Genomic DNA, 27,370 nt, shown 5'->3' on the forward strand with positions numbered 1-27,370 from the left:
TTTTTTAAACATTTGTATTGCAGTTTATCATCTGAAGCCACTAAAAGGAAAGATCTCTGGGAGAAAAACACATTTTGCATTAAATAAAATACTGATGGCTGGATTAATTGGGCTTTTATGTATTCTTTCTATTTGCATATGCATGTGGTTTTACTCACAGTTTAATAGTAAATTTCTTTTAAAAGTGGTGTTTCCAGCTGATTCTTTGTATAGCTAGAGAATCTTATAAAATGTTACGGATGTTTATGGCTGTTTAAGACCTCCAAGCACTGCACAAATAATAATTACAGTGGCAGCATTGGTGATAGTGACTACCACCAGAGTTACATTAGGGGGAAAAAATTGTCTGAGAAAAATTCTTCTGACTTGCCCTGTCTTTCAGAAAATGTTAATGGATAACAACTAAACAAATGCTTACTGTTTACTAGCTCATTTTTATCTAATCAGCTTTTCTGTGTAACTCTCTGTCCTTGTTTTTTTTTCCCCTTAAATATGAAATGAAACATGTATGGAAGTTTACAACTACAGGGAAGGGCTCTGTAGTGGGAGCGAATTAACCAAGTGACTTTATCACACTTAAATTGACACAGATCAAAATATACAAAATATGAAAGAACCCAAACTATTCCAGGACAGAATGGGGTTTTTGTATGTTTTCTGTGACTAAAGTTCCTTCCTGAGTCTCAGCAAAAAGGGTTTGGTTACTTACTCCTCCAAAAGTCCAAAATTTAGAACAACTGCTAAGTATCTCTTCTAGGGGGGAAACATGGATGTCTGGGTGGCTCTTAACTCTGCCTTCCTCTAACTTCTTCTGGTGGACTGGGAGCAGAGGAAGAGCGTGGGAAACCAGACTGAGCTGTGTGGATCTGCTGAGCAAACTGGTAAGATGCTGGTTCATGATGCCCCAGTAGGAACTTGCCTTTATCTGCATTAGAGGAATGTGATCCATTAATCTCTCCCCCTCATACTCGATTGTGTTGCAGATTAATGTGAACTTTTCCTTAATTTTGATGTTCTCAAAAGTGTAAAACCAAGCCATGAAGTATAAAGCAAGCCATTCTGTGCTTTCTTTAAAGTATATATATAGGTTGCTACCTTTGCATTTCTTTCATACTTGTGAATTTAAGCAATACATTTTGTTAATCTGGCAAATAAATGAACATATATGATAATTTAGAATTCTAACATTGGTATGTTAATTTCAAATTTAATTGAATTAACAATTTTTGGTGTTGACCAAAACAGGTCAATGAAGCTAAGTAAAATAACTTCTCTTGGAGCAAAGTTTTGAGTATCTAAATGATCTACAGTGTTAAAATCTGAACCTAATGTAAATACTCATCAGTCTGCACAAGCGTTACTTATTCAGTGGCAGAGAAGTACTCAACATATGACAGAACCTTGGTTTATGCTGTCTAATGTCTGTCTCCAAACACCTCTCTGCTTTGAAGGAAGGATGTCCATCTGTTACGTACTCAAAGGAATGCGACTGAAAATACACCATCACAAAAAATCTTTACGTGGAGTTTTCAAATCAACCATAGGATGTCTTGCTTGGCCTTTCACACCATTTAAGCCTCTTGCTTGTGATGTTTTCTCAGAATCTTCACCCTTATTTAAGGAACATACAGGGGTGGTGCTGGTACTGCACATTTTGGCCGTAGCTGTTTCCCAAAAGCTAAATCTGAGCAGCAGCCCAGGACTGATCTGTGGAAGCTATTGCAGTTACTTAAACAAGTTGCATGTATTTATGACCTGGAGTGAAAACGTTTGTCCTGAGTTACAAATGGACTGGAAATGAGAAGTGTTTTTCCCAAGACCTAAAATATTTGTTGTTTTTTTTTTTTTCCCCCCAGGATACAGTAAAACAGAATGCATAAGGCAAATGATGAGGGGGATTCTTTCTTTCTTTATTATTTTTACTTTATTACAATAGATCATGAACTTCTTTCAGATAACTATTTTAATGCAGTCTGAACGCATAATTATTGACAAAGCAATACTTGAAGTCTGGTCCACTATATTTTTCATATTTTCTGACCATAGTATATATGCTTTACAAAACTATATGTAAACATAGTATCTATGCTGTCGTACATAAAACATCTGCACGTACATGAAAGAAGGCACATAAAGATTTTAATTTTATGGATGAAAAGATACACCACTGCTAATGAGGACATGGGGATTGGTTTAAAATGTTCTCTCAAAGTCTGATTTTTCTCACTGCAGAAAGGGGCTGCCTAATACAGTGCTTTACCTGCATTATACTGTATTCCCAAATGGTAAGAGCTATTGGCAATAAACTGGTCATTTTTTTCATTATTTTTAGCAAAGTTGAAGGTGTGTATGCAAATACAGAATAGATTTTTGTTGGAACTGCTGAAGTTGCTAGCTTACTTTTGGTACATGCTAAAGTTAAATACTATGATACTGCAGCTTTTCTTAACCAGTCACTGAAGAGGCATCTAAAATAAAGTTGGGATATGTTAAAACTCAAAAGATTAAAAATATAGAAATATAAAAAGTACCTTTATGCTGTTCATATTCCCTTTAAGGGAAGGGAACAGTGCACATTTGTATCTACTTGTTTACCTGGTGTAGTGTGTTTTCGGGGCTTCATATTGCACAACTGGTTAACAAAACTTCATTAAATACTGCTGACTAACAGCAATGCACTCATCTGTTTAAAATACTGTTTTCCACAATATTCCATGAGTGTTTCAGGGAGAACTCGTTTTTTCTAAATTGGCAATGAAGTTGTGCCTTTTATTTATTATGTATATTATTATGACCTAAAGTTGATCAAAAAAGTGATAGTGACGTCCACACTAAATTCCAGCCGTTGGCTCCTCTCAGTGTACTTACAAGGGTGCAATTTAAAAGGATGCAAATTAGATAGGTTTTCTTTGAGCTTTGCTACTTTTTTACCCCCTTCCAATTAAATAAGAAAGATCCGAGTTCGTGGCAGTAACTTATGACTCCAAAGTAAGAAACATTGTATGTCAATGAGTTGGCTTTAAAAACCAAATAGTTAAAACTGACATTTATACAGATTTATACTACACATTTAATAAAAAATATAGTGTAATATTCAATAAAATTAAATACACAAAATAAAGATTAACGCTATACAAACCCTCTATAAAAGCTTCCCCACCCCCCCATAAGGCGGTTAGCAGTCTGCTTTATAACCATGGGCGATTAATAATATAGCTTTGGTTTTTTTGACCATTTCACTATTAGATGTACAGTACAACTATGAGGATGAGATGTTTCACATGAAACACTGCATTTTGTACACCAAAATATGTTATATGGCTTTTTCATGTTACTCATCGCTTTCGTATTCTTCTTCATCGCCTATGGGGTAGGACTGGGTGTTGTTCTGGGTATACATTTTTGTTTTCACAGGACAGTTGTGATCCATGAGTATTGCCTAAAAGAAAACAGTACAGCTGTTAAGTGTTCCTGCTTAGCTGCCTCTGCCTCACAGCCATGCTGCTGCGTCCATCGGTCCGGGATTCGCCTCCCCTCCCTGAAAGCAGAACCCGGAGTGATTTCAGAGCCAGTCAAGTCCACAGCTCTGTGTGAGGTGGGAGCTTGGCCCTGAAGGCATCACCAGCACATTTCTGGTACTGGAACTGGTATTTCAGCACATGTATTAAACTGAAATGCTTCTGCCTGCTCTCCACTTTTTTGCCTCTCCTATATTTAATCTCCATCCATTAAAATCTGGATGGCTGAGCCAGAGAAGCCTTACTGCCTCCAGCCGAGTCTTCCTTACTGGCTTTTCTTTTCCCACCCCTTTCTGTGGAGCTCCAGAGCAGCATCACCAGGCTCTGCCGGGAGTGGTGGCCATAATATTGTGACCTGACAGCCATGGCAAGCTGAGTGGCTATCATATGTAAGGGCCAGCTACAATACTACATTCTTTGGGATGAATTTTTCCTAGGACAATCAATCAGTCTCTGTCCTTGAAGCAGTTGTGTAGCACATTTCATGCTGAAGGTGATTGAGTTTGGTTTTTTGATTAATCACACCAAGACCACAAAGCAGGAGCTTTCCTTTGCCTCTCTCCAGCCCCAGAGGTGGCAGCACATCTGTCATTGCCACAAGCTACTTTGGGAACAGATGTCCCTTTGCATTTACAGGCATGGTGTGGGGGGCAGGCAGTGGAAATGCTTAAGCTGAGGGGAGAGATCCTGTTCCTTCAGTGATTACCATGCTACAAGTGAAACCCTGGCAGTGACCAGGGAAGCACATGATAAACTTCATAGCACTAGCAGCTTTTTTTTTTTCCTTTGGTCTTTCTATTCCTTGGCCACTGAAAAAAAAAAAAAAAAAAACCCAACCAAAAAAACCCCAAAACATCAATGCAGTCTGCAAAGGTCATGACAAGGTATTAACTGAAATCTCCAGGATTCTGCAGTCCAAATATGTGCAAAATGAAAGGTCTCTGGCCCCACGTATGCTGCTCTTTCATCAAGATTAATTTCTCTGCCTTCTGTTCTGCTCATGCCAGTACAAAGCATGAGCAGCACACACAGCTCATTCTCTCCTTACCTTGCAGAGATGTGATGCTGCATAGCATGACCGTGGCCATGCAAAATTACATTTTCTTTTCACCTGAGTAAAAAGCTAGCAACTACATTTTGGCCCCAGGTCAACCTTGTTCAGCAAGAAAAAGGGTGGAGGACTCGACCCAGAGATGGTGACAGATGTTGCAGCAAAGACTGGTACATGTTTTCCAGGATTTTCCCAGCCCTGGAATCACAACAGGGATTGTTCAGTATACTGACTGCACTGCCTTGTGATTCCTTTGGGAGCTTCCTGTCTTTTTGCGGAGCTGAAGACGCCTAGTGAGCAAGGCAATGGACCCCCTCCTGCAGTAAGAGGGCTTTTGACCCTGATCCAGTATAAATCTGTAGGAACAGCAACTGCAACAGCAGCATAGGGGAGCAGATAAATGACATTATATGAAAGGGTAGAATGAGCTACAGAAATGGGAAAGGAAGGGAGGAGAATGGTGTAGGCGGGGTAACAAAGGAAAGGACCAAAGCAGGAATCTATCTTTTTCTGAGTGACAGGCTAAGCAAACAGTGAGCAATGGGAGTGAAGGAGAGAAACATTCCTGCAGGCACATTCATGGGTGTCTTGGCGTAGAACTGATGGATTAAGTAGGGGAACTCCTCACTTCAGGTCTTGTGGAAAGTAGATATTTACATTTACTCAGCAAATGTGAACATCAACAGGGGAAAAGCCTGTTAAAGGCTATTAATCACAGGTCATTTTATACTCTGGTCTCTTAGCCCGTAATTTTAGAGCTGTATTACTGCCTGCCCTGAGACTCATCCCTAGATAGCCACTGCAGGCTGCAGGGGACTGGGCAAGGTGCTGATTTGGCCAAGCACCACTCTTAGACACCATACAGCAGCTGGGGAACACTGACTGCTCTAGAAAATTAAGTCATTGGCAAATTTATATTAAAAAAAATAATTCAGGATAAGACCCATGGTACAGATAGGGTAAGAGAAGCCATTAGTTTGCAAGGGCAAGTGATCTGTATGGAGGGAGAAGGAGTAGGAAAAAATATGGTGCAAAAATACACTGTTGAGGACTGTGGGAAAAAAACAGGTTGAGGCACACAAAGGAATAAATCAAAATTGGGTGCCAATTCTGACACTTCAAGGAAGACAAAAGTAGCTTTCATACTGCCTGCACCACAGCATATGCTGTTGCAGATGCATGCCTGCTGACCCTGTTTTCTGATAATAAAATTTGTGACTTTGTAACATGTGAGTAATAAAAAGCTTTTCTTTATACATCTTGGACATAAAAAGAAAGGGGAGTTCATTCCAAAAATGATGCATGAGGGGGAAATAAACTATGCTGGTCCCCTTTTGGGGACATTAGAGACAAAGATGCAGAAAAAAGTTATAATTTGATTCACCACAAAAAAAAACACAAACCCACAACAAAAACAACAACAACAAAAAAACCACCACACAAAAAAAAAGAAAACTGAAACCAAAAGAAAGAAACCACATTATGCTTACCATTTTCTCCTCTTTGGCAGGTGGACTTCGAAGGAAAAAGCACAGGGGAGCAAAGAGGATATCCACAATCCCTATAATCGTCATGAGCCATGGAAATCCAATGGCCTTTGCAATGGCACCACCAGCAGAAGGACCTTATATTAATAAAAAACCTTTTCTGAAGATCATTCAGACACAAAATCTGCAGCACTCAATTTAGACAACAGTAATTTTATATACAAAAATCCCACTTTACAAACTGATTTGAGGAATATAAAGACATCTTTGTAATTATAACATAAACCTCTCCTGGTTCCATACTCCACATTCATTGAAGAAATCAAAAATGTTCCTAGAGGCATCTGTATCATGTGCTCAGGGAGGCAGGGGGTCAGTGGGGAGTTATTCCCCTCGCAGACTATTAGGAGCATAGCTATAGTAGCAGTTTCAAATGTTCCTCTTTCCTACCGATATCCTATCTGCGTTCAGTGCCTGACACCTTCAGGCCTCTTACAGCTGATGAAGCTGAGCATGGCATCACAGCAGAGGAGGGGAACAGATGCCAAACAATTCCCTCTGCTTTTATTTCTTAGAAATATTAGAAAATAAGAAACCCCTGCTCGTAAAGCCTGCGAATGCCACTGGGATTCACACCTGGCATTGTAGCATATTCTCTTTTTTTAACTGTGCATTGTAGGCAGGAAAAAGCTGGACTTACCTATGGCAAAGCCCATGCAAAAGGCAACATCGGCTATTGCGTACACACTGCCATAGACAGATACGTGACGCAGATCTACGAGGTAGCCCATAATTGGCATCATGGATGAGTCCACCATTCCTGGTTGTGAGGGAGGGAAACATATTTCAGGAAAATACTGCCTTTTTAAATTATTTTAATGTCTTTGCCAACTACGTGCTAAGAAGAGATGCAAAAGCAACTAAAAGGATACTTGTTCTTCAATAAGCAAAAGATTTGCATAAAAATAGACTGTATTATTCATGCTTTGTATGGACTTTACTGTGTCTGAGGTCATGTATGGGCATGTGTAGATGTGTAGGTGACACTTGTCAGAGGACAAGAGATATACAAGCTTAGGCGGTACCAACCACTTGCCTGCAACTGTGCATGCAAAGGCTCCCACCTCCCATTACCAGCCAAGCAGCTTTCCCTTATGGGAAGTACTGCAGGCCTAAAAGATTGCATTAGCTTCCAGTCAATCAAAATTATTATGGTGATTTTAACATGCCTTTTGAGCCACACTGTCATCACTAGCAAGAAACACGCACAAGGCAGATGAAAAAACTGCTGAGATACTGTGGATCTGTAGTTGTGCCTGTACTTCTGTCCGAACTACACATCCTTCATGCGTGAAGATGCCCCAGAGCATCGGCTGACCAGCCAAGTGCTAGGCACCAAGCCATGGTTCCCACTCCAGGCTGGCTGCGTAGTCCAGCATGAGCAAAGTTCTACTTGAAGAAGACTACTTGCACATGGGCTTGGGGATTCCTATCTGATGAACAAAAATTTAAGACTGTTTTTTCTTCTTTTTATGAAAATGGCTATATAATTTTTTTCCACGATGGGGAACACTGGGGCTTTGGCCATGTGTGGCTTTATTTGTGAAAACAACGTATGCATTCCTAGACAATTTGAAAGATCTGTTTAGGTCGATGGAGCAATTCTGGACAGACTTCAGAATCCAGCTTGTCTAACAGCAGCCTGGTTCAATCTGCCAGAGCACCGTTCTCTAATCCTTCTTGCTCTACCTACCAGTTTGGGCCACAGCTTAGGCTTCACTACTGTCAGACCAGAATGGTAACGCAACTGATTTTCCACGTAACTTCATATAAAATAATTTTTACACAAACAACAGACTGTAAGAAGTCTTACCAATGGCAAATCCAACTCCAAAATTTGGTGCTATGAGCCCATAAATGTTTTTAGCAAACGGTACCTGCAAAGGAAATTTCAGGCAGCTAATTATGTCACACTGCACATGCTAATGAAGTTAGTTTTCTTTTTGCAAGATAAATTCTCCAAGTAGTTACAGCACAATTTGTACAGATGTTACGGAGTCTGATCCTTGCATTGGGCTACTGTTTCAGACACCTGTGCCATTAAACCACTAACACACTTAGAATAAAATGTTGATCACCCTCCTTTCAGAGCCATTCTTCCTTAAAATAACTGAAGCACTGAAATTTGAAAGCACTCAAAACTCTGATCTGGAACCTATTAACTATACATTGTTTAATAATGTATCATAAAGCAGAAACTTCAGCAAAATCTCACGGGGAAAGCACGTATTTGAAGATGAACAGATGAACATTTACATGGTTTGAAAGATACATAATCTTCTACTTACGCATAAAATACTTATTCCCACGATTAGCATCCCAAGCAAAGCACAAAGCCACCTATCAAAGAAGAAACATCATTCAGAAATCAGTGATACGGAGAGGGTAGAGCTGATCCTGAACGTTTCAAAGTTACGTCTAAAGTGCCGAGTTACACAACCAAAGTCGCAACATGTTCAAAAAAACGATTCTGTTACTGTAGAGAAAACTTTAATAATTTCTGCTATCAATAAACTACCCTGGGAAACACTAGAAATGGTACAGGAACAAGCTGGAAGATTATTAGTATTTTTAAATCTAGCATACCTTCCTACTTTGTGCGCAAGTATCCCAAAAAGATTAGTCCCAATGAGATAAGAGATACTGGCTGGAAGAAAAGCAACGCCTGAAAAATATGAATGAGATCTGTTATCAGCACAGATTTTAGTGAAGTGTTCAAAGAAACTAATAAATTCCAGACACTGCAATTTTGTTCTGAATGCATCTCACAGAGCCTTTGTGCCTAGCCCAGAGAATCAAATATCCGGTTTGTTGCAGCCTTCTCATGAAATCTAAGGGCACCATCTATGACACGCGGGAGTGATGTGACGCCTTTGGAAAGACTTTTTCAGCATCAGCTAAAAGAACTGGTATGGGAGAGGGGATGGAACAACAAAGAGCAAAAAGTTTATATCTAACTATAATAAGCTTTGGGATAGGTCAAGGAAAGCAGCTCTTGCATGGCTTATGGAGCATATGCTCCACACGTGCAGCAAGCCTGGAGCGGTCAGGGGTGGGTGAAGCCCTCCCTGGAGGGGGGAACAGCACTGCTGCGGTGGCTTTGCAAGTCACAGGCCCCTTCCAAGCCTGTGAATGCCGTGAGGCCTCAGGGTACAGGCAAGTTTGCAATGCCGGGATATGGTCCTTGGTCAAGCAGCCACTGAAGTTAAGCATGTATCAATAATGCAAAGGGGGAAAACCCTTAAATACATGGTTTGGAAATTATTTAGCCAATATATTTACAGTAAAAGTTAATTAAAGAAAACCAGTTATTGTTTTAAATTAAAAATCTATCTGTAGCAACTTGCAGATGAGGGCACCCAAGCAAATTCCTTCTGACCCTGATGGGAGGGTACCCAGACCCTTCCATCTCCCACACATCCACTAGGAAAAACATACTGTTGGGACCAGCAATTGTTTCTAGTCTCGAGGTTTCCACAGCAGCAGCTGTACCTGAAGCAGGTGCTGCCTGCATGCTGGCCAGAAATACCTCTGATTTAAAAGCCAGTTACAGCCTGTACTTGAGGATTCATCCTCTCCCTACACGTAAGTCGCAGGGCAGGACCCAGCCGGAGGGGAGATGTCAAAGGAAGAAACACCAACGCCGAGTGCGGCGTGCCATTGCCTCGGCTGCCTGGAGAGCACCAGGCAGGATGCTGTGGGAGCAGGGGCTGCCCTTGAGGGGAAGGCATTGTATGAAAAAATATCCGAGAGGCAAAGGAACAGGGTGGCTGTGCCTAAAGCTGGATCCTTGTGCAACGGTGTTGGATGGTTCATGTATCCTGGAAGAAATTACACTTTTTTTCTGTTCCTGTTAGATTTTGCATCATCTTAAGAAAAATAAAACTGGGAAACCTGACAAAACTGGGAAAGCCTGACAAATGAGCGCATGCCACCACGTTTGGTCACTGTTAAGCCAGGTAATTTGGATTTAGAAAGCAGCTGTGACATTATGGTACAGAATCATACCATTTCCTTTAAGTGTATACGCTTCTCATCCTTCACCAAGACAACATAGATTTTCTCATTTCCTGCCTATCCATCTTCCTTCCTATCTCTCTGATATTCATAAGAAAAAAAAAAAAAAATCAAGAGGTAATTTTTAGCACAGCAATATCCTGTGATTAAAATCCTTGCAGGTTACAATGGTGAAGCTGGGGAAACGTTTTCACCTGCGTAACCGCAGCTGCTTCAGTACCACCTGGAGCTATCTGCTTGCACCAAACGGTCATGTGTAGCAGACCTTGACAGATGTAAAAAAAAATAAAATAATAATACTGCAAAGGCTTGTTAAATAAGACTTGCAGGTTGGTGTGTAAGCTGTGGTATACTGAAGCAGAACTGTAATTTTCTAAATAAGCTTTTTATGCACAGTAACATTAATTGATCAAATCAAGGTTCTTTATACCTTCTTCAGATAATGCTTCAAACAGCTGGATCTCCAAATTGCGTAAGATAATAATTTGCTTAAAACCCTGCAGCTCAAGATATAATTTAAGAGGCTTAAAAACTTTAATTAATGCTGTCAAATCAGACAAAGCGTAATGGAGTCAATTACTTATATCATTAAGGGGTAAAATTAGTCTTAATTTAAAATGGATATTTTCCTTCTAGGAACCTCTATTCAACTAAGAGATTTGTAAATCTCATTTGTGTTGCACCAATAATATGAAACTAGCGAGGGAGGCAGATAAGCAATCTTTCTTTTTCTTCATGAGGTTCAAAATGTCTAAGTTTGTGTGATAACTTTGCTATATCACAGGCTAGCAGTGTTCAACAGTACAGCAGCACATGAAGGACTGCTCCCTGTGGCCACCCTAGATCTGAGTTGCAATGATTAGAACTAAGGTTTGTGCTTTCTGTATGGTGTAGGGATGCTTACATTAACATAGAGTAGTCAGATGCTAGCTGAACATAATTTTCATAAAGAATTTTTCTTTTCCTTTCAAATACCCAATATTGATATTAAAAAAATACCCTTGTGAAATGTCCCAGCACAGAATACTTAATTAACTTTATCAAATAGATACATGTTGCATTTGTAATGGTAACTCTTTCCTACAAGCTAACACAAAGGCCAGGCTGATGCGGAGGACCAGCACGATCCGTCGTGGCACATGGAGGGCAGACATCCCCCACCCGAGAGGATTTGCATCAGCCTCCTACGCGCAGTTTGGCACTCGCTGCAAATTAGTCCATTTTCTTTTCTTTTTCCCTCCTGCTCACCTCAAAGAGAAAGTAACTGCCCCACTTTTACTCTCTAATCTAACCTGATCCATGGGACACAGTTCCAGTTTGCCTGTGGACACTGGTTTTCTGAGACTGTGTCCCTGGTGCATATTATACTGTGGTCCAAGATGGGGCTCTCCCATTGCTTTCTGTTGAATGGGATGACTAAGCCACCACTAAAAGGGTGCCAGATCTATCAAATTCAAGGACAAGTGCTCATGTCCTTGGTGACCACATTTTAAGTCAAGTCAATCCTTCTTCCACATGTTACCAGGAGCAGCCCCTGCAGGTGTATGTGTTGGCATGAGCATGCTCTGCGCCAAACACAGCGCACAGGCTGCACATTTCTGGGGCTGCCTGCTCCCAGCAATTCAAACTAGTAACCGAGGATGGATTCCCTCTGAAAAAAAAAAACCAAACAAACTGTTTTTCTCTGCTGGCCTGGCTCTGCAGCTCAATGGGCATCTTGCAGCTGGCCCAGCCAACACTCGCTGGCAGAGGTGCTGCTGGGCCACCCCAAGGAGCTGGGACAAGCACAGTGCCCTGGCTGCCTGCATCTGTTTCTCCTTGCAGTGGGAGTGTTGCCCCTTACTGGAGCCTCTATTGCAATAACATCAATCCACTGCTTATTTTTCTTACAGATCAATGTTTGGAATTGTGCAGGTATAATTCTGACAATTTAAAGACAGAAAAAAAAAAAATTACCCTGAAGCATATAAGGAAAGCATCATTAGCAGGACCAGAACTGAGACAGTCATTAGACAAAATATAGAGATGTAAATAATATACTGTACTTTACCAAGCTGCCATTTTTTTGAACACATGGTCTCCATCATCCAGATGGGTAAAGCTGGTTCAAGCATAGCAATAGCCATGTTTGCAAAGCAGATTGATCCTTAGAGAAAGAGGGGGAGGGAAAAAAATAGTAGCAATTATTTCTTTTGACTGTGAATAAAAAGCCATGCAAAGAATGGATGCTTTTACATAAAACATTGTGCTTTTTACAGTCCTATTTGCCATGCATCAGATGTTGATTAATGTTAAGTAGAACAGAATGTAAAAATCAGTGAAGACTAACTTTCTATATGTTTCTATCTCCTAGAAATTCTACAATAAAGGTTAAGCTATTTTCATAATGTGAAAGTTTGCAGTGAGCTTGATGACATTTAGAAAGTTCATGAGGTCTGACTGTTGTACAAATGATTAGCTAAAACTACAGTCTTTTGGTCTTCATCTAGTCTCCCGGGGCAAAACTGGAGCCCTGTTCTGACCCTGTGCCTCCATCATCTGAGGACAACTATGATGGGATGTGGAGGTCTTGAGCCTAAAAATACCAAGAGACAGCCACAGAGATGTCCGACCCCTACAAAAGGGGATTGTGTGTCAAGATCCTATAGCTAGCAGCCAGTAAGCCTGTGCAGCAAAGCATGAGTCTGGCTGAGCTTGCCCAGCCCTATGAATTTCAAATGCTTCCAAATCTCTTTTGAATTTCTGGACCTTCAGTCACCCAGATGCAAAGGATAACAAGCGGTGGAAGTGCTGATTCAGTCTTGCCCACCGGCTCTGCTCTGCCCTGCACCACTGCCTGCAGATCCAGGCTCTGGTGGGTTTGTGTCAAGTTCATCTAGCCTCAGTAGTGCACTTGAGCTTTAGCACAGGGGTTATTAAACCCCATGGTATTTCTTTGAATTCAAAATGCCTTTCCCACTTACTCAAAAGACCCCAAGGCAGTCAAAGCCTAACACAGGGCAACAGGACACGTCCTCTGTGCTAATCCATTACAGAATGGCTTTCAAGGGAGTTTGGAAGTCATTCCTACAAGTGATAACCTCAAACACATGTTCCCACTTTTCTTCCTAATATTTACAGTCCCTGAAATTCAGGAGAATATTCTAGACTCTTACAGTTGTTTACCATTCAAATTTTACTTTTTTTTTTAATTAAAAAAAAAAAGCTTAATTTGTCTGAGGCCAGAGAAACATTTCTCCTGGAACAAGGTCCTCATCATACAGTTCAAAACAAAATGAGCACTGATGTCATTCTTTGCTCAAACCTGTCAGAATATATCAGGCTGTGTATCCAACATTCCTCAAATGAACTTGCAGGCTAGCTGGCTCACTCCCTTCTCGGGGCAAGGAGCCACAGTTCAGCAGTGCTTTACCCTGAGGACAAAAGGTTAGATGCAAAGCTAACCTTTCCACTCCGGTGCAAGCTCCCACTAGCGTAGCATCTGCAAGGAGCCACAGTTAAACACCTCAGGGCTGCCCTCTTCTAAGCCAAAATCAGCCACGCTTAAGCAACTTCCTTGGTGCTGGAAAAACGTTTCAGACCACACAAAGCACAGCCAGAGGAAGGAGGGCCACTCTAACAGAGATGGCTTAAATAGCAAAGATCTCACTCTACTTTTAACAAACTTCACAAAGAAATGAGAAACAGGTGTGCATGCACATGTGTGAGGCATCTTCTCATTGGGTCAGGAAGCATCACCAGAGCTTACCAAAGTGTATAGTGACAAAGGTACTTCAGATCTTTAGGATGTACCCCAAAAGAAAAGTGAGAGCCTGAGCTGGTGCTCTGCGAGCTCAGGGCAAAATCCAACAAAGACTCTGCCGCCTTAGCAAAGCTTCCCCAGAAGATACCTTTTTTGCCTCCTCTGTCTTGCATGGAGCTGACCTCTCCCTAAAAAGCCATGTCTCAAGGGCATAAATTCTACATCATTTCTTCTTTAAATTAAATTAAACATCCTGCACTGGCCAGAAGGTGTGAAATTGCAACCTTCCAGCTGGATTCCATCTCTGCAGCTGAGAATCCCACTCAGCTTTTGGCTGAGTGCTGTAGACATCACTGGTACTTTTCTGTGAAAAAGCGAGTACCCAGTGAAAAGCTGTCACACACCTTCTCAAGAACCCATGTGGTCATGATGATACTTGTCTCAGCTTTGGTTTTTGGATTTGGTAATTTAAACTCATGTGTCTGTCCATGCAATTTTGTCAGCCAGTAGCACCTGTTTCTTTAATCCCTGTCAGTGAGGTCTGGCTGCAAGAATGCTGTTGACATCATTCACTGAGCTCCTACTAGCACTGACAGAACATGCCAGTAATGTTTCTTTTGCCTGGGTCACTGAGCACTGATGGCACTGACTTTGAAGCATCACCTCTGACACAATCCACACAGGAGGCAGAATCTGTATTTGCTCACGTTTCCTTTCTCCTACAGGGGTTTTCATGTGAGCAGCTTCATCTGGTCCCATCCCTCTGATGCCCACATCTTTGTGACCTCCCCACCTGGACTGGTGAGTGCATGTTCAGCAGAAATGACCACAGCCCACACTGCAATAGCTGCTGCTGGCACTGGCCAGGCAGTAGGGCTGGCCACAGGGACTGCGACAGACAGTGAGTGAATGACAGCACTGGCCTCCTGTCTGTAGCAACAGTCAATGTTATTAACTCACAGGCAACATGGCTTTATCAAGGGAGAAAATTATGCTTTCACAAAGAAAAGAGAAGAACTCCACACTTAGAGTTCAAGACACCTTGTGTTGAAGAGGAATACTGTGCTATAGATAAGCCAAATTGGTCAGAAAGTGCTTGTACTTTGAGAATACAGACAATTATGTCTCAAGTGTATGATGCACACTCAGGAGATTGAATCTGAATTTGTAGCATGAAATTAGTTTACCTAAATCAAGAGTGCAAGAAACACCAAAACTGCTAGCCCGTTTGCAGCATGTCCCTGCTTTTCACTGGTGGTTACCAAGTCAGCCCACTAGAGAGGCAGTCAATTTTTTAACGAGGTAGTCAGCTGCCTTAAAAGCCATTCAAAACCTCTAATCTCCCTGAGCAGTGCAAACCTGGTGGGACTTTTACCCTTCTCCTCTCTAATTGTTGTATCTGAATGTCATGCACAGTGTGCGCCATCTACATCCACAGCATCTTGGTAAAGGAGAAGACATATTATCCTCAGTGTGGCATGGTGCCTTGGCTGATAGCCCCAAGGTGTCAGATCATGGGGAGATCAGCTCCGCCGTCCCAACCAACCAATTAGCCACCCTTCCCTGTTAGCATCAGGATCAGAAGTTCCCAGCTTAGAAAATAAACCAAGGAAAATACTGAACTCCTTGGGGTAAGGGTGAGCAAATGAAACTTTCAGACCCTTTTTACTGCAAAAAAGCAACAGCTTCAGAACTGAAGCAATTAACATTTAAGCAGTGTATTCCTGGTGCATCAAGAAAGCTGCATTTGGACTGAGGTGTGGATAAACTGAGGCCAGAGAAAAGGTTGGCTGAATTTATAGCTGGTATTTGGTGCTGAGCTCTGACAAAACCAGATTTGGTCTGCAAGGGAAATAAAGCAGGAGGAGAAGAGGCTGAGGTTAGAGAACATCATCAAACTGTACTGTCAAAGCTCTGGGCTTCTCCATCCCGGGGGGCAGAGCCCCTGGGTGCTGTACCTAACCCTGCCGGCAGCCCGCCGGGGGGACTTTCTCCTACCCTGGGTGCTGATTCCTGCTGGGAGCAGGACAGGTCATCCAGAGCAGCTGGCGAGCAGGAGGGATCAGAACAGAGAGGGTCTTTATGTCTCTACCCCTCTGTATATCCTTCCTTTCCCTGCCTCCTGCTGCGTCCAGCTGCACTGGATCGCAGGTGGAAAGGGGAAACAGGAGGCACTGGCAGTGCCTGCAAGCACGTGCAGGGAAGCAAGAGGCAAAGAGAGCCAGGGCAATAAAGGGAAGGTCTCTCCAACGCACACTGCCCCAATGCCAGCCTACCAGTCCTTGAGTTTTCTTGGCCACTTTGGGGCTCTAACCCTGCACAGTCCTGATTTACAGAGCCCCAAAACATCAGCTGAACCAGCTACAGAGGAGAGAATAGCTGCAGAAATTGAATGCCATGCAAATGTGTTAGAATATCGGAACAAAGTCCATCCCTGCTCTTCACAGACGTTGGACACGGTCAGAATAGTGAGATCCATGGTCCTTGCTACCTTTTTGTTGGCTAAGACTAAGCTTGGCAGGAGTAGTTAAGTCTTAGTCAAGCAAAGTACCCCTTAAATTCAGTCCCCTGGTCATATTTTGCAGTGTAAACCAAGTTCTGTTACATATTAGACCTTGGCAGGGATTGCATACAAAGTAGATTAGCTAGAGAATAATGTTAGATGACCCTCACCTTGCAGCACCTGCTTTAACCACTGTGAGAGACAAGGTATTGAATTAGATGAATGAGAGATCTGACCTCTTATGGCAGGTACTGTCTTTGCTACTCTTTTCCCCTCAAATACTTTTACTCTATGGAAAGGTCTTCTAACGCTCCAAGAACTTCTCAAGTAGAAGTGTTTGTATAGCTTCAGTCACAGCTTGACCGAGCGTCCAGCCACAGAGTTACGGTTACGATAATTCCCTGAGATCACCAAGAAACAAAGAATCTGAGAAATGCCTGGAAGAAGTGCGTTGAGGGACAGGTTAAGACTAAGAAACAAAACTGCAAAAATAATTATCTGTTTCCATTTATTTTATCAATATTAAAAACGGCCAGGCTTGATTACAGACTTCAGAATAAACATTCAACAAAATGCAATGCAAGAAAGCAAACTTCCCTCAAGACAGTGCGACTCCTTAGACAAACGATACAGGTAATACCAAATGCCATCCACCAGTCAGCCCAGACCTTTTCTGAAATAGAATCCACGCTCTAGGGACCGAGCTCACTCCCTCTTCAAACAGAAACCAATCTCAGCATTATTCCTGGTGCCTGCCCATGATATGCTGGCAACACCTCCCTCCAAAAGCCTTGGTCCTATTCACTTGCCTCACAGAGAGTTTCACAGCCACACTTCATCGCCTTAGCAAGCAACCACAAGTCACAAGTGTCCTCTCAGCTGGAAAGACATCTACATTTCAAACCTTCTGCCTGTTATGCTTCTACTAGTAGATTCATCCTGTATCACCAACAGTAATTCAATGCAAACGAAACCAGCAAATGACAATATTGTTAAACCAGCTCAGCCTGAGGCGTTCCAGGATGCCATGTATAACACCAACAGTTGATTTAAAGGGGGGGGGGGGAAGGGTCTGGTACCTGCTGCAATAATGATATATGGGTCCTTCAAAAGTGTCAGTAACGGTGTCCCCTTCTGACTCTATGAAACAAAAGCTTGGGATTAGGAAAGACAAAGTGTCATCCATCGCCTAGACGGTTTTACCTTAATACTTACTTCTGCTTGTGCTCTGGATGGCTGCAGAACAAATAATTGAACAGCTGCAAAAAGAAATCAATACTGTAATATTTCTTCAAGAAGGGTGTTAGATGGTAGTAATAGGAAAGGGAGATACTGCATGGTGATATTGACTCTTTGTATTTACTGACCTCCATCTAACAGAGCTAGCGCTGCCAGCACCAGGAAGGGAGAACTCTTCCCCACAAACTCATACATGACGCTCCCAAAAGGTGGGCCCACTGCCAGGGGGAGAGAAAGGACACAGTGGTGAAGCCACAGCCCTGCAAGCATTTGGGCATCCTGCTACTGGCACTCAGGGACCCAAAGCTCCATTTAAAAATCCCAACAAAGCTCATTGCTCATGACAATAACCATATTCTTTACTCCCCAAAATACTCTTCCATACAAACAAACCCCAGACATCTCAGAGGTTGAGACACGTATCTGGCACGTGTATCTGTATAAGAAACGTGCTGCTGTGGGAAAAACTGTTCTTAACATGCATCATGAACGTAATTTGGAGACAGCACAATAACGTTACACTCGATGGGACTCTGCTGCTGCTTTCATAGATCACAAGGACATGCTCTGGGAAAGCTGGGTGGTGGTATCTCCTGCCAGCAGAGCCTCCAACTCACTGACCTAATACTCCCATAGCAAGGCCTCCCAGTGCAATTCCCATCGCGTTGCCTCTCTCTTCATCATCTGTATAGACACTGGCGAGCATACCCATCCCTAAAACGAAAAAAAATTAAAAAAAGAAAGAAAAAAGCAAAATGCACAACACAAAATTAAGCATCTGTGTACTACAGTTTATGGACATCATTTGCCAGCACTACTAAATGTTATACAGAGATGACAGCAGTTACATATATATATGTATGTAAATAAATAAAAATAAATATAGATACAAACATTTCCTCCCCATAGAATTCACTTTGAAGCAAAAAGGGGGTTTGGCAATGTAAATGATCTCCAAGACCGTGTTCTACTGTACAGCCTTGCTCAGGTAATTTAATGACGGCTTGATTTGCTAGATTCTTTATCCCTGTCTTTGTCACAGAGCTTTTCGATGCATTTCACCCAGCAGAAACAAAGCTTTTGGTAAGTATTCGCTATGTGTTATCGGTACTGTGGGCACTTGACACAAAGGTCTGGCGACCACTCACAGCTAGAACCGTGTGCAGTGCGAGCTGTGCTCTGGGCATGAGGTGTTATGCAGAGCTGATTCCTTTGGAAATGAGTATTTCAAGTTCAGCTTCCAAAATTAAAGGATCATTTTGACCTTTATCTTCACGTGCCTCACTTCTGCTGCGTTTGATGAGGAACCTTCATTACACAAAAGGAAACACGAAGCCTAAATCATCTGTGGTTTTGTAAAGCACTCAGACACTGCAGACGTAAATGCTGCAGGAGAGTCCTCACAGAAATGAATAATTCTGTTTTCAAATCAAGGTTTAAGTAGGACTCAGTAAATAAAGTCCATGGCTACACAGAAAAAGAAGACAAAAAACTGCATGATTGATCACTGAGTGAATACCACCCATCATGTGCATCGAAAGAGCAGAGGTCCTGTGTGGATTAACCTGCTTATTGAAGACTGTGGATGATATCAAATTGTTTGCATGAACACTTGAAGAGTAAATTAGAGAACAATAACTGAATTCACAATGATTCTGTGAGATTTGGAGAAATATTCTGGAAAAAAATAGGAGGGAATACAAAGATGATGATACAAAGTGTTACACGTAGGTAGGCATGATTACGTGCACAAACGCAGGGCAGTAAATGACTGGTTGGTAGCAACACCGCAAAAAACTTCCTTTGCCTGTGAGATCCATGAAGTGACCCTCGCTGCCACTGGCCCTTGTGAGGAGTCAGATCTGCTCCTGGGCGCTGGGGCTGGTGTTCACAGGAGGAAAGGCAGGGGTGACTGGAGACCATCCAGAGAAGGGCAATGAGGGTGAGCAAAGGCTTAGAAAAATATCTGAAGCACAACTGCAGGACTTGCAATTTAAAACCAGAGAGGAGAAAACTGATGTGAGATGTGGCAGTAGTCTTGCAATATGAAAAAGTGCCACCAAGATAAAGCAAAGGAACTGTTCTTCCTGTTCTCTCAAGCACTGGAAGCAGAAACAGGTTTACATGGCAGTAAGGAGGCTTTAGATGAGCCGTCAGAAAAAGCTTCCTGACAGTAAAGGTACTTAAGTACGAAGCTAGACGCTGAGGGCATTTCTGGAGGCTTCCAAGAACATGCCTGCCAAGTGCTCATGAGGAATGACAGATACAAAGCTGTCCTGCCTTCAGGAAGGAGGTGAAGGAGGTGGTCTCCTGGCCTTTTCTGCTCTATTTTGTAGGTTGTCTGTGAAAAAAAGTCACGTACTTGTCTAAGAGCCATACCTCAAGGTGCACACTTGCACAGGGACCAAGTTAAAGCTGAACAATAATTTTGGTTCTGGCACATCTTCCCTTTGGAAAGCTTGACTTGGAACCTCAACTGGTATGAGGAGAAAAGGTGGATTTTCTTGTCTCTGCCCCTCCTGCTTGTCTTTGCCTTCACCATCCCGGCTCCTCACACCAGCCACTGCCTGCCCCCCAGCCACATCCTCACTCGTCCCACTGCTCATCCAGGTTTAAATCTCGCTGTAACTAATGCTTGTTGTGCAGCTTCAAACCCATCTGAAGCATCAGGTGCCTCTTGCTCCCATTCAAATGCTCAGGCTGAGAAATTCTTGTTAAGTTTCTATGGAGTGTATGTGAACCCTGCTTATAGGACAGTCCAGCTTGGAAGGGGGAATTTTTCTGAGGAAGCCAAAACACACATTCTTGACAAAACACTGGATTCACCTCCCTTCCCAAGCCAAATCTATATTTCTGCTGCCACCACGGGAAATTTTTCCAAGACAAGACTGCAAAACGAGCATGACCTATTTTCTCCAGTCTCAGAAATGGTTGAAAAATTTGGGGTGAAAACCCATACTCCATTTCACCCACTCATTTAAAACTTGTAATCTTGCATTGGAAATCTGGTACAGCTAACCTGAGTCCAAGCTGGCAGATAGCATGGCAAGTCCTTGGAAACAACATTTTATAACAGAAATTTCAGTAACAGACAGAGCTCTATCTCTGCTATAGTAAGTACCACCATAAGTTCCTGCTGACCTTTAAAATGGCTAAAAATGAATTTAAAATCTTGAAGGCACAGATGCGGAAATCCCAGGGAGAGTGCACTTCATTTAGTGCTCTACCTTACTGCAACCCAAATACCATGGAAGTCTGAAAAGACATTTGCTTTTGAGCTACTATATATGAAAGGGACAGGAAAAAAGTGAAATTGATTTAATTGAATATTTTTGTATTAATTATTGAAACTGCAGACAAAATACAATTCAGAAAATGACTAAAACCGACAGAATTGGTGATCTGCATTTTACTCTATCGTCTCTTCTCTTACCTGCCACCGAAGAACAAGAGGAACCCACTCCTTGAAGAGACCTGGCAATAAACAGCAATGTGTAGCTTCCAGAGAAGGCAAACACTACAGAAAAAACGGAGGTAAAATTAGGTTAACTCTAACTGGGTTAAAAAGTTAGATTTCTTGAAACTATCACAAAAACTTCATACAATTGAGTCAAGCATTTACAGTGACTTGTGCTGCTTTCAATGCTAACTGCATTATTTTCTCTTATTGCATTTAGATGTGTCAGTGTTGAATTGCTCTCAGTTGTCTAAGCCTCCTGGTGACACAGAATGCAAGCGCACAAGCAGTTTTAACTAATTACATAGGATTTGATTACATCCTGCTCTGATTCAGCTGCACACAGGAGTAACAAGATCTTTCTTTCCAGCCTGCCTCTCCATGCTGCTTCTTTTAAGGCTGCTCGGTCCAAAGCTCCAAGCATTTGGGGAAACCAAGCTTTAACTCACGCAGCTGCATGCATGCACCGGTGTTTCCTCCAGTAAGTAAATGGGTGGACAGAGGTTTTACCCAGGTGGTGCCAGCTCCACACCAGGTGCTGTGCAGCACAGCTGGCTGAAGGGGCAGGGAAGCCAGCTGCACCCATGCCAGGGCTGTAGCACCTTCCTCATCCTCCCAACAGCAGAGCACCAGAGAAATTGCACTAGAGAAGGTGCTTCTCTCTATCTCCCCAAGAGATTTAACCTCAGGTCCCACTCTTGGCCACTATCTGCCTTTCAGGACAGAGCCCCTGGCTGCTGCACTCATCCGTCCAGCTCAATACCCCATCCACAGCACGGGGAAGCAGGAGTGTCCCAGTAACCCAAGCACATCTCTGCTTGTAGAGCCTGTGTTACGGTCAATGTTGTTAAATCTGCACTGAGATTTTAAAAACTGTTTTCAGCTCCTATCTGTTGGCCACCTGAGGAATTTTGCCAGGCTGGTTGTAGCTGTGGGAAGGTGTAACGCACAAACTGAACACAAGATCCCACATGCACTTCTCCCACCCACCCTGTGGCATTGTGCCTTTTGGGCTTTTCACTAGGTCTTACAAAAATCCCTATCTACATGGACAGTGAAAAATCCAGAAAAATAAAAGAAGGAAGGATGTCAGTAGACAAACAGCAGTCCCCTCTGCCTTGAATTAGGCTCACTACTCTTATCTTCATCTCAGCCAAAGTTTGTTTAACATGTTCCTAAAATGCAGAGACTCTAAGAGCAGGTAATCCTCTCCAGTGCTTCAGTCCCCTTGAGGATAGTTTTAAGCTTGTTGGTCCTTCTCTTATGTACAGTGAACATGGAAAACTGTTTGTTCCCTTCCTTTTCATCATCAGCTCCGATATCAAACTCTGACATTTGCCTTCTGAGGCAAACCCAGTTCTTTCACCATTCCTCACAGGCTTCTAACAATCCTTAATATTCTCCTCCATACTCTTGTCATCTGGGCCACTACTTTAACCACCATGCCAAAACCAAACATAAAACAGCAGCTAAAGACTTATCAATCCCATTAGAGCAGACAAATTATCTCAGCTGACTTGCATGCTATGCCCCTGTTTCCACATCCCACAGCGATGTTAGTAACGCTACGATACAGTTCACTCACATTCTACTCATGAACCACTGCAGACTCACAATCTTTCTGATAAGCCCCTACATAGACAGCTGTTAAGAAGCCTGCAAGATAGCCCTCTCATGGCTGATAATCTGCTTAAAACTGTCTGAGCACCACTTCAGAGTACAAGAACCGGAGGGACAGCTGAGGAAGAGACCCGCTGAGGTGGGATGGAAGGTTGTGAATTCCTTAGAGCACATTCCTAAGAGTGCACTTGTCAAATCCCATCAGCACTGCCATCCACATGGAGCAGCCACTCTTACATTTTCCTTGGAAATCAGTCTCTCTACATCAACAAGAATAATTCATAGTGGTAATTATTATAGATAATTTATTTAAAAGTTGCATCTGGGCCAGACCAAATAAGATGTGGACACTTACTGATTGTTGACACAAACATGATGCAGAAGCCAGCAAACAGTGGGATCTGGTAGCCTATTCTGGAAAACAAAATGAATATTCACATTTCTGGGATTGTCTCACTGAGATTTTGAGTTAGACTAACTCACGTGAGTGCACACACTGCAAAAACCCAACTTGTAGCCCCTTGGTAGGCTTTGAACTATTTGCTGTAGACTACATGGTCAAAGCTGTCCATGTTAAAATGCCTTTTCATCTGGCACAGCAGACTTTGTATCTGAAATCCCTGGAAGAAATCCTTCTTTCGTTAGAATGTGATTGCCTTGTTCTTGTTCCACCATAATTGTTCCCAATAAAGCCCCTCTGGGCCCCCATGGGGTTGCCAAGGATATGAGAAGGGAAAGATCTGCCTGAGCATGCTGAACTTTTGAAATATCCCAGTAGTGTTTTAATGCTCATCTGTTTCCATCCTCATGAGACAATGACTATAATGAGACACAATCATGCCAGTGGCTTTTTTACTGGAAAAATTTGTCGTCAGCTTTGTTGGGAGTTCTGCCTCAGCCAGGAGCACTGGAAGAATCCCAAAGAGCTTGAGAATAATATTTTTGCTTTCCATGGGTTTAGGAGTAAAAATGGAGCTGATCAAAGCCTTCTTCATCAGCCCACTTCTTCATTAGGACTCAGAACAGTCTGTAGAAATGCCTGGTTGCTAGAAGTATTTTCAAGTTTCCAGGAAATAAATAATTTTCTGTCTGGAAAGTAAATACATTTTTGAGCAACTAAAACTGAAAAAAAAACCCAAAAAATTCACAATAAACTCTTTTTCACACCATTAAAAATCTGCCCTAGAATCAAAAGCTCTACCCAGGTAGCTCCGAAGTCAGTCTATATGTTCTATTCAGCACACTTTATTCACGGCTTCTTTTTTTGTAGGATTGTACATTTCAAATGTATGTGCAAAGACATTATTTAATGGCCAAATTCTTCAACAATGGGTAATACTTTTCAAGGAGTACTGACTGACTTCAGCTTCCGATGATTTGACAGTATTGGGCATTTATATTGGCAGCATTGGCTAAAGTAGTCAATCAAATAATGGAAGAGTCTATAATGGCCCTTTTAATTTTTAATAGTAGCAGTTGTGACATAGGTAAACTAAAATAATTATTCTGAGCTTCGTTTGTTTATGTAATTTCTATATGATTAAGGACCTCGGATAATGGAAAACTCTCTGAAGTGTAGGGTTCAACATTCATTATATATCTCATTGTAACACTTGTTTGAGTTTTCTGAATGAAAGAAATCTAGCATGCGCATTTCTACACAACAGAGAGATCTCTAATGCAGAATAATTTTGCCTTAAATATCATCACTACATTAAAATACGACAAAAACATAGTGTGCAGATTCTTATAGTGGAAATTTGTAAGTAGGTGTTGCAAATATCCAGCAGAGGCTAGTTACTCATGGAGTACTTAACTAGACTGGTGTTTCCAAAGCAAATTAAATCCCTGGCACTGTCACAGGCTTATATGTGGACTTATGATAATAATTTTAATCTCTCAGCACCTTGATACCTGGCCTGTAAGAGAATAATACTACCTTTTTTTGTCTGCTTTACTTAAAATGGATGGTTTTCCTAAGCCTTTCTCTTGCTGTGTGTATAGCAGATACTATACAATGGGATGCTAATCTCCACTGGTGTTTCTGTGTATATGAAGAAATTAAAAAATTACCTGTTACCAGCGTCTTGCCTGCCTTAGAGCTGAAGTGGGCTCTTAACTTCCCAGTGAGCTCGGGTAGAACAGGCCACAGAGAATAGGACCATAATTGCTTCAAGTTTGAATTTTAAATTGAAGAAAGCACTAATGGAAGTACAGAAAAAAAATTCCCCCAAACCTGCAGTTATAGTGAGCAATATCATCTTCCCCTGTGGAAGGAAAGCAAAAGTTGAATGTCCTTATGTCCCCTTCCACTGCAAAGTAAAGTAGGGTTGTGTCTGTCAAGGACATCCCAGAGGCATCTAGGATGGACACTGAGGGGGAGAAGTCAGATTTCAGTACAGAAATCAAGCAATTCTTAGACTTGACACAGGGGCCATGAAACAGCAATTTGTGCTGCCAGTACACCGAATTAAAAATCGGTTACTTGCATGAAGACAAATCCATTCGGATTGGCTCCCACATTCACATTTCCATCACTAGATCACAGACATAAGCTGTGAGACCTTCCATAAACATTAATAAGTTAAAGAGAAGGGCTATCATACTAGTTCTAAACGATACTCTCCCAAGCTAAAGCAGATTTCAATTCTTCCCATAGGCTTCCTATACGTGGAGTGTTTCTGGTGGTTGAAAGCTGTAAGAAAACAAGTGCTTTGGAATCACTTTTAATGCTCAATGAAATACCATTCAAGAATTGTTCTTAGGTTTTGCAGTCACAGATACCATTCTTCCTTTATCTTGGACAAACGGGGGTCACAGCAAGCTGTGAAGTGCTACATAGCAGAGGGTGATGAAGGCAGAACTGGAGCAGAACTCAGCCCTACTCTTGCTACCCAGCTGACCACGATGCTTTATCACACATACCAAGGTCTAACACATACCTTTTGCCTTTTGCTCCACACAGCAATTAATCATTTCTGGACTAGACTCTGTGTGGGCACAGTTAGTCATTTCAGCCAAAGTCTGCATTGCCAGTGACCCATCATACAATATGATGCAAAGGTATACAGGTCAGCACCGAACATGCCTTTGTGCTGAATTAAACAAATCATTATAATCCCCTGAAAAACCTAAAATTACCTGGCACTTCACCCATCATTTGGAGATGCACAACACTGGTGTGCTGCCCCTGGACGAGGCTGTTGAGCATCTAGAAGTCATGCTTGCTCTTGCTCAGGGGACAGTCTTACCCACACCCAGCTGTCAGTTAGATAGGCAGATTGTCCTTTTCTGCATAATCTTAGCAAACTCTGCCTCTTAGCAAACCCTGCCTCCTCCTGAAATAGCAGCACTAATTAGCTGGCAGTTGTGCTACCACAATTGTCTAATCTGCAGCTGCACTCCCTGATCTATCCAACAGATATCAGGGAGCGCTGGCTGTGAGTTTTGCTGAACAATTACTCTGTATAACATAAATAATCATAAAAAGCAGAAGCACTACTGAACAGTTAAACTGTACAACATAAATAATCACAAAAAGGAGAGGCATTGCCTATAGCAGCCAACTAGTCTGTGATTTTGTCCTGGGCCATTCATGTTCTTGCCATGCAAAAACCTGTGAATAGGCAGTTTCTACTTCTCAGTCATGGCACGGCATACTCCGTGACAGTTATCTCTACATTTTGTTCCTCTGTGTACAAAACAAGAATATTACAGCCTGTCTTCCCTCTTCTTTTTTCTTGTTACCATGCTCAAGCATGTAATTTTCTTAGACACTCCTTTCAAAACCCTCTAAGAGAATCTGTCTGAAGCAGAGTCCAACATGTTTCACCGAGGCTACCTGCAGCTAAAAATACTTCCTGCAAGTATTTCTGACCTCTGAAAAAGCTGGAGTCGTTAGCCAAAGGAGAGCGAGGAAAGGCTGCCACTGATAGAGAACACCTAAATTACCCCATTTCAGTCTTATATTAGCCCCAGACTGCAGGACAGCTTAGAAGTGGATTATACCCATTAACAAGGTTACCCCACAATAAGACAACTGATCGATGGGTCCTGTGCAGCAGTAAAATAAAGGTTACACTGACCAGGTTAGCAGCTGTGGATGATTAGAGCCTAATTATCGATCCATTAAGGTGCTGCAGATCCACTGACTTCAGCCTTGTTGTCATACAGCTACACTGGTACCACTGTGAGCACCCCTTGTTAAGTCTGTCCTGGCTGGCTTCCTCACAGACTGGGGAGGACATATGGCAAGAGAGTATTTTCCTCAAGGTTATGAACCACTGAATGTGTGTCAAGGTAAGGAAACACATGCAGGGGCAGGGAGCATGGTCCATGACCTCTCCATCTCCATGGTGGAGCATAGGGCAGGCAGAGGGGCTTCGTCCACCCTGCAGAACTGGGCATTTCAATCACCTGCCAAAATCTGAGAGGAAAGCTTACATAGGAACCGAGCTGTAACTAAGCAGTTACAAGTGATATTTATTTCTCTGTGTTATTCTTTGCATATGTCTTGGCTGTGAACATGTCATGCTCCTAGCCACTCATTCTTTCATGCAATTAAGTTCAAAGCTGTAGCCAGGCTGGTGTAAAAATGATGAAAATGCCTGTTTGTTAAAAAAAATAACAGAGCAAATCAGTTAGTTACAGAAGGCACAGCAGCCTTCTGCCCACTC

At 42.2% G+C, this 27,370-nt stretch overlaps 1 protein-coding gene across 3 annotated transcripts in view; it reads right to left on the minus strand.

Moving 5' to 3' along the window:
- Nucleotides 1-102: 102 nt before the first annotated feature.
- Nucleotides 103-27,370, minus strand: part of SLC18A2 (solute carrier family 18 member A2) — a 33,012-nt gene continuing 5,744 nt past the window's right edge. For 2 of the 3 annotated variants that reach the window (XM_055720083.1, XM_055720082.1), the window contains exons 4-16: nucleotides 23,050-23,108; nucleotides 21,051-21,134; nucleotides 18,239-18,331; nucleotides 17,746-17,835; nucleotides 17,594-17,637; nucleotides 17,458-17,518; nucleotides 12,184-12,279; nucleotides 8,703-8,781; nucleotides 8,405-8,456; nucleotides 7,930-7,993; nucleotides 6,757-6,876; nucleotides 6,060-6,193; nucleotides 103-3,439 (exon numbers count right to left, since the gene is read on the minus strand). In XM_055720083.1, the coding sequence (XP_055576058.1) occupies nucleotides 3,332-3,439; nucleotides 6,060-6,193; nucleotides 6,757-6,876; nucleotides 7,930-7,993; nucleotides 8,405-8,456; nucleotides 8,703-8,781; nucleotides 12,184-12,279; nucleotides 17,458-17,518; nucleotides 17,594-17,637; nucleotides 17,746-17,835; nucleotides 18,239-18,331; nucleotides 21,051-21,134; nucleotides 23,050-23,108 (1,084 nt within the window). In that variant the 3' untranslated portion in view covers nucleotides 103-3,331. The remainder of the gene's footprint in view (nucleotides 3,440-6,059; nucleotides 6,194-6,756; nucleotides 6,877-7,929; nucleotides 7,994-8,404; nucleotides 8,457-8,702; nucleotides 8,782-12,183; nucleotides 12,280-17,457; nucleotides 17,519-17,593; nucleotides 17,638-17,745; nucleotides 17,836-18,238; nucleotides 18,332-21,050; nucleotides 21,135-23,049; nucleotides 23,109-27,370) is intronic. The other variant, XM_055720084.1, reaches the window with a different exon arrangement.

This window comes from Falco cherrug, chromosome 9 (assembly GCF_023634085.1).
Source record: "Falco cherrug isolate bFalChe1 chromosome 9, bFalChe1.pri, whole genome shotgun sequence".
Classification (NCBI taxonomy): Eukaryota; Metazoa; Chordata; class Aves; order Falconiformes; family Falconidae; genus Falco; species Falco cherrug.